The following is an 8,104-nucleotide window of genomic DNA, read 5'->3' on the forward strand; positions in this document are numbered from 1 at the left end:
GCGGCCGCTACAAGCTCTTTGGGCAAGAATAGCCGGAGTGACTGCTCACATCGTAATAATGTTTTCCACAATGTACAGGTACAGGGTTGGTTAATGCAGGCATCGGTAGCGTGTGGAGGTTGGCACATGCCACATCGGCTCATACTCCTTCTCGATGTGCGGATTAAGAAAAACTGCTTGTAAAGGGTTCGAATGTGGAGGACCAAGCAGGGTCCACAAGTTTTTCGCTCAGAGAACGGGTCGGCCTGACACTTTATGTCAAATCAAAGAGGAGAAGAGGGGACATGTTAGAATCTGTGTGTGTGGTGTGGGGTGAGCGAGCGGAGGGAAGGAGAGGCGACGAGATGAGAGAGGAGGGAGGTGGGAAGCCTGGAAGAATGACTGAGGGGGGCGTTTGTAGGCGTGAAGTGAAAAGGAACACTCGGACCGCCCCCTTGGGGCTGTGGGAGCGCGAGGTTTTTGGTACAATGATTGCTGAGCAGCAGCAGGCAGCGAGCACAGAGCAGCAGCAGCACAGTTGTTTTTCACCCTAGAAGTAGCCGCGAGTGACCAGCCACAGCGTAAGATGTGGGATAACACACATGCCTGAGTGAGATAGAGCCAGCTTTTGGGCCTACCTACGGTGCATATCTAGGAAGTACAGCTTTTGTACTGTGTAAATTTTTTTTAGCTGTTAAAATCTGTGTGACACTGTTGTTTTTCCATTGAGATCTGTGTGGGTGGTTCCTGATACAGGCTGACACTCGGTGTGAAAATGAGTATGTAAATACAAATGTGTAAATGTAAATGTATGCATTCGGGTTGGCAAATCATTTTAGGCACAACAGTTACACAAATTACAGAAAAGTTGCTGTATTCTGCCTTTAAATCAGCTTAAGGTTGCCTAATAACTGGGTGTTTCCATTTAAATCACTGGAGACTAAAATCAGCTTACAGCAGCTGCAGTCATACTTTTTAACAGGTTTCCAAACACACAGCTGTAACTTACCAGTAGAGGTGTTCCTCCACCATTTTAGTGACAGCCCGGGACACAGCTCTCTCCTGCGGGGTGAGGTTCTTATTAAGGTTGACGCCCAGCTTCTCCTCCAGGAAGTCCACGATGAACTCGGACCCTGAAACCTGCTCGTAGTTGTACTCCATCCAGGGCATCTTACCCTGTGGCGACAGCTTCCCATCAAAGTAGTTCTGCAACAGGAAACAGCGTCGTCTGAGAACATGTTGGATTCCATGCACATTTTCTGCACAAAAATAATTATTGTTGATATATACCAATTTTGTACGCAATGTTTTTCTGTTGCTGACTTTTAAAATAGAGTTTCATACCTAACCCTGATGAATGTATAAAAGAAAGGAGGTGGTAGAAGTGGAGGTGTGGAGTTTGAAAGATGTGATTTATAATGAAATAATACTACATAAGGAAAGATACTACTGAGTTGCATTATGGGATTTATAGTATCCATTTTTCTTGGAGTTTAACCCATATTAAAGACTTAGAGTCAGGATAGCTTGGCCTCAGCTGCACAGGTTTTGACCATTCTTTTTTTAAACTGTGTCTGGCAAGTCACTCTACCTCATTGAAGTGCGATACACAATCACTGGAGAGTCCCTTCAACAGTATAGGAAAGCAAGAGAACACAATTTCGCTACACAAAATGATAATTAGTTTTTTTCCAGTGAACTTCTGGATTATTTAATATTTTCAGGCCAATAAAAAGCATTCCAATAAAACCATGCCAGAAGGAAAAATTACTCTTTGACTGAACTGCAAACATGTCCAACTGGTGAAAAAAGGCCACAAGAAGACATGTCTTCATTTCAAGGGGTAAAAACCAAAAAGTTTGGGAACCACCTGTTACTCAATGCTGTAAAAATGTTTCAATGTAAAGTATGTAAAAAAGAAAGCCAGTGACCTGCAATGAAGTGTTCTATGCATCCTACTTGTGATTAATAATAATATAGTATAATAATAATAATAGTATAAGCATTGAAAGAACTGGGCAGTTAGCATGAGCAGCTATGGCTTTTGAACAGAAATCTGAACAGAAAAAAAAGGCACTGAAGGCTGTTTGCTATCTATGTACAGAGTCCTCTCCTGTAGCTGTGTGTTTAATCCACTCTGAGTTGGTCGGGTTGAGTCTCACCTGGTAGGGCAGGTCCACCATGCGCAGGTATGTCTCTATTTTGAGGCAGAAGGGTGAGAGGCTGGGCACCCCATTCTTTGGCCTGGAGAACTGATGGAGGATGATGGCGTCTTTAGAGTCCAACTCCTGCTCCTTCCTACACAGAGAGCACAGAAGGAGAAAATCTTTAGCAAATAAACAGAGAAGTCCACTTTAGCTTTTGTTCCCAGATCATTTTGCAATTCCTATTGTGTTTTTATTCTTTTTTTTTTTTTTTAAATACACAGATATATTTAAATTCAAACCCCATACTTTTATGGTGCCAGACCTATCCTTTGATTGATGTACTATTCTGACTAACAGAGCCACCTTAAGTAAAAGGACATTAATGTGACAATAATATTTGCTTTTGAGGAATTATTTGATTGACAATAAGCAGAATGTATAAGCAGTTCAAGCTGCAGTAGGCGATTTTTATAAAATAGGTTTTTGTCATATATGCTGAAAACTTTCACTATATCCTCCACATGAGACAGATAATCTGTGAAAAAAAGCTGGCTCCTCATAGAGCTCCTATAATGGCATTTGCAGAATCCACCGGGCCTGAACGAAAACAACCAATCAGAGCTGAGAAAGATGGGTGATTGTTGAGTCTCATCCACAGGGCATTGAATACAGACACTTTGGCACTCTGGGAATGAGACTCAACAATCAACTACCTTCAAGCCTCCAACCCAAAGCGTTTTTCTATCTTTCTTGATTTCCAATTGGTTGTTTTCATCCAGGTTCGTGGAGTCTTGCAAATACCATTGGAAGCACTAGCACGAGCCAAAGGAACCTGATTTCTTCAGATTATCTGTCTCAAGTTCTACTGTCAGAACACAGTGAAAATTTCAGCAATAATAATGACAAAAAGTTATTTTTATAAAAGTAACCTACTGCAGCTTTAACTCCAAAGCGGTGTGTTTGCTATGATGGATTGTCCTCACTCTGTGGATGTTTCATGCTTTACAGAAACAAACAGCAGCAAACGACTGATTCTTCAGGGAGGAATATATGCTTTGAAATCTTTAACCTTGCTGACTACGTGTAGACGGCAGCAGGAACAAGTAAAGAGAGCATTGATACAAACTTAAAAGGCACCAATAGTATCCTTGGAAATGTGAAATTGTCATACAGTCTGGCTGATACTGTGTTACTACCTGATACTGTGTTACTACCTGTTTCTGGGTCAGCCAGAGCTCTGAGATAAACAAAACTGAGTTTTCAGGCTCAAACAAACCTTCCCAGGAGAAAGAGGTCACACCTGTAGTTTATTATAGCGCGGTGACACAGTAGCGGTCCCTGTGTCCCTGAGCTCTGGTTTTTTAAACCCTCTCAACCACCCACCAACATGCACACTTTTTTATTTTCAGCAACTGCGGTGGCTTCACTTCATTAACTTTCAAACAAGTGCTTTGTGCAGACCTACATTTTGTTGTCCTGGTTGAACTCCACTCTGTTCATCTGTAATGCTCAGCGAATGACAGGTGGTATTTGATTTGTCTGTTTGGTCATATGTAATTGATTTCCTGTGTTTAGCTACGTTTATTTATATGTTTATTATATGGTAGATTTTCCTTTGAAATGAGTCGAGCTGAGTTTGTGGGTTATTGTTAAGCTATTGACTAAATGATTCATCTCACTGCTCCAGTTTGAATCCAACACACTGCTGGATGTTTCCCATCCCTCAGTCATATTGTGTGCCTGCTGTCTGAACACAAACAGTTCTAAATCGTACTACTGGTTACTGTTATGTTCTCTGTCTGTGTCCCTGGGCTGCTGTGGATGTGAGGTCCTGTTGTTCCTGTAGCAACTATGTCAATACACACGCACTGAATTATTATCACCGGGCAAAAAATGCACTTGTGAGTGATGCTTGATTCAGATCTAATAGGATATTGATAATGTAGGTTCTTGTTTAACAAAAATAAAAGATTGAATTATTTGAGATGAGATCAGATGAAACACTGAATTTTTTCTTTCCATTTCCTGTTTATTGTATTTACCATTTTTCTGTTAGAATTACAATCAAGAGGGACAAAAAACTAGGCATATACAAAGCAAACAAACTAAAAAGGTAATTAGGCTTCTTTATTAAAGCATGTATTTCCATTACACATAATCATGGCTCGCTGAAACTTTGTATTCCACTGAAGCACTTAAACAGAATTAAGGAGAAATACAGTTTTGACCTATAATGTCACACCTATAGGTCCCTGATTCTTACCATGTGTTATTTTTGCAGCACAGAGGAAGCAATAAACAGAGACTCTACAAACTATCATTAGCGCCATTTAGTCTGGTCTCCTTAGCATGCCTTTGATCACTGGCACTCTAATATTTAGTCTACCCTCGGTGATACAAACAGGTTGGGAATAGATAAGAGACACCTCTCAGTATAACACAGTAGAATTCATTAACCACCCAAACTACAGCCCCCAAAGTGACAACACGGTTAAATCAAGACCTCTCTAAAACACCCCACAGTGTGACTGCTCCTTTAAAGCTTGTGTTACTGTTTTATATTATCTAAAATGTGAGTCCCAAGTCAAGACAGGCAAGTCACAAATCAAGTCCCATGTCCTTAAGTTTGACTTTAAAGTCTCTTCACCAAATGTAATGCCATTTTAACTACAGAGGAATAGGCTGACATGCTTTTATGTTAAAAAATAAACAACATTATTTTTCTGGTAATGCATCTTTTTTTACTTTTTGTATGCAAACAAAACGGTCTTTGGTATCATTCTTTTTCAAACTGGCGCTCAGTAGTGTAATGTTGGTTCTTTGTCCAAGTCGAGTTGCAAGTCTTTTTGGATTTTGTCGAGTCCAAAGTCATCAAATTTGTCACTCGAGTCAACGCCTCTGCTAATTAGGTATCTGACTTTCTCTAATTGCTGTTTGTGGTTCAGAAAAGGTCTAACAGGGAGTTGGACCTTTTGGGTGTCTAGTATTATTAATTAATCAAACTAACTAATTAATAAGGCAATACAAACAGCACCACAAACTGCATCCTTCAGCATACAGCAGAATCAGCACCACTCTAACACAGCTTCAGCAAAACCTGAACATTATAATCTTCATTAGGCAGAATTTATTATAGGACTGTTGTATTAGACTGCATCCGTTTTGGCTAGGTGTATCTACTAAACTGGCAACTGAGTGTATATATCACAGATATCTATGCTATACACCAGTGGACCGACAATAGGGGTCACCCAAACTTCACAGGGGGTCGCAAGGGCTTCTTGATTTTATGAGGTGTAAGAAAACTGCATTTCATTCAGTTCTGTGAAGAAAACTAAATGACATTGTTATTTTTAAAGTTTAGATTTGAATCTAAGATATAAACTTTGAAGACAGCTATATTCACAGAGCATTCACTCTCTGATTAACAGAGTTAAAACAACCAAACAGCTAGTAGAACAATGAGAAGAAAACACTGAATTTGTCAAAAAAAAAACTGTTTCAAATTAAAAGTATTACACATTGCAGACAGAATTGTAGAAGTTGTCCTAGAAATATCAGAAAAACTCATCTGATCGATATTCTCAGGAAACAATCCGCTCAAAAATCATCCAAATCGCTTGTTCATGCAAACTTTTTCCTGCAGTTATTGTGTTCACTGTTTGAGTTCATCGTACAGTGTATGTCCTCTACTGTTATTGTTATGCACTGAACATAATATGAAATATTCAGAGGTCATCAGTTTACTTAAAACAAAAAGGGTCCCCTGAGGGAGAAGCTTGGGAACCCCTGGTGTGTGCAGTATGTACACAGTATGTAAAGCATGCAGCTCCACAGTGTCGCTGTCCACTGTCTCCTGGTGCTGTAAGTCGCTGTCCACAGTCATATGGTGCTGAAACCGCTCCGACTCTCTGTGCAGTCTGCACAAATGACCCCGTTCCAGATCTGCCCACTGCACCACTGTGCCTGGTGTGTCCTAAGCATCCTCTCTGTCAACCGAACTCTCCCCGCAGAGCCACTTAAACAGCTCTCCCAACATAAAGGAGCCGCTCACAGAGGGGACAGGAGAGCAGTGGCTGACTGCTGCCGCCAGTGGCAACAAACACATCACATGGCATGAACAGATGATGCCGGCAGGCTGCGGGGTCCGGCCTCAGTAGCCCGCACGTGATCCGGCAGCAGCGTTTCCGCACGAAATGCAAGGTTACGCAGATTATCATAGAGGGAGGGGGGAGGGGGGGGAAGTGAAAGCAGAAACTACCAGGCCACTGTTACAGGATGTACTTAGTGCCCGGCGCTGGCCCGGCCCAAAATAATCCCCCCCCCATTGACAGACACGCAGTCCCTGAACGGCTCATAGTCTGAGTTAATCACGATTACAGCGCAGGGCCGATCCTCTCCTTCATCCGCCTCCATGGCGAGGTGCAGCGGTAAATATAGGTGCGTTCTGTGGGTGCTAATCTCTGCAGCAGCTGTGTGTGCAACTGCAGAGTTCATTAAAGGTCGACCGAGGGGCGCTTCGTTTAGACACGCTCAGGTGCCGACGGAGCACGGCACGGGAGCTGGCACACGAGCGGACGCGTGACTCATTCTTTATTTATTTCTTTTTTTCTCCTCTCTCCATCTAGTGTCGTGTCCTTGGGAGGAGGAAAACAAGGACCGAAACCTCAGTAACCACCGCGAGATCTGCACACAGATCCCATCCTATGGAAGGACTCCCATATATATCCATTCATGGTTTTTACCACAGCCCAGTCCAATGACACCCATCGGCCGGTGTGGTGAACGGTGACACCCACCCCTCTGAGGGATGAATAAAAAAAGAAAGTGATGATGAGAAACAGACGGGGTCCTACCTGATGGCGAGCAGCTCGTGCAGTAGGTAGGCTGCAGCAGCCAGCAGGGCCCCCCCGGTGATGTACAGGGTCTTCTTCCACCAGGAGTCCGAGCCCAGAGCCGACATGATGCCCCCGTAGTCCTGTAAAGGGAAGGTGATGATATAGCCATACAAAGACTGCTGCTGCTCGGAGCCGCACAGCCCGAGAGGCAGGCTGTGGTTCCGCCCCAGCTCAACCACACACGGCCGGGAAGAGGCGAAGCCAGCAGCCCAGTACATCCTCCCTCCCTCGGTTACAGCCGCCCAGCGTCCTCCCAAAACGCCCGGTGGGTCGTCTACGGCATGGCGGCGGCGTGTGGCGGATGTTTCTCCAGAAAACCAGAAGGAGTAAACATCTCGACTCCCCCTCCTCCTCCCCGGGACGATGCTCAGCAGCACCCAGCTCGCTCCCCTTTGCAGCTTTCACACAGCATCGTCAAGCTGCTCCGAAGCACAGCGGCGGGACTTCCGGCCTCACGTTTTCAAAATAAATGTCACTGTTGGGGCTCTTTTCGCAGGGTTATTTGGATGACTTGGGCAATGTTGTGTAAACAACACCACCAGTAATAATAATGGCATTGCACACTGCTCCGTTGACATTCGCTTTTTAAATCTGTTAAACTAGTGAAACTGAAGCCCAGGCTCCACGTTAACTTCTAAGCTTCTGTGCAACTATTCATCTTCATTAGAGATGAACCTGCTAATTATTTTCCAGATTAGTTGTTTTGTCTGTCAGGCGTCACAGTTTCCAAGATATTCAGTTTAGTGCCTCTTAATAATAAAAGCCGCAGATTATCACGTTTAAGTAGCTGGAAAATGACTCAAATGATTAATCGATTATCAGAATAGTTACTGACCAACTGAGTGACTCATCGTTGGAGCTCTAGTTATCAATAATAATGCTCTAACTTGTTGTCCGTCTTTGCTCACAAATATGCCAGCCACATGATTAAAAAGCTTAACTTATTACATTGTTCCATGTTTCTGCAGGTCTTTCACACATCTTGGTTATATTGTTGGTCTACAAACATAGTTATATTTAAGCATAAAAGCTCATTCTTGATCATGGAAATCTGACAGAAATGGAAGAAAGAGGAGAACT

At 43.0% G+C, this 8,104-nt stretch overlaps 1 protein-coding gene across 1 annotated transcript in view; it reads right to left on the reverse strand.

Moving 5' to 3' along the window:
* The window catches only part of faxcb (failed axon connections homolog, metaxin like GST domain containing b), a 17,592-nt gene extending 10,350 nt beyond the window's left edge, over positions 1-7,242 (reverse strand). Inside the window, exons 1-3 of the mRNA XM_035671919.1 lie at positions 6,983-7,242; positions 2,142-2,277; positions 989-1,185 (exon numbers count right to left, since the gene is read on the reverse strand). Coding sequence (XP_035527812.1) covers positions 989-1,185; positions 2,142-2,277; positions 6,983-7,242 — 593 coding nt within the window. The remainder of the gene's footprint in view (positions 1-988; positions 1,186-2,141; positions 2,278-6,982) is intronic.
* Between the last annotated feature and the right edge of the window lie 862 nt (positions 7,243-8,104).

The sequence above is a fragment of the Morone saxatilis genome, unplaced genomic scaffold (genome assembly GCF_004916995.1).
Source record: "Morone saxatilis isolate NCDOM2014 unplaced genomic scaffold, NCSU_SB_2.0 Contig24, whole genome shotgun sequence".
Lineage (NCBI taxonomy): Eukaryota > Metazoa > Chordata > Actinopteri > Moronidae > Morone > Morone saxatilis.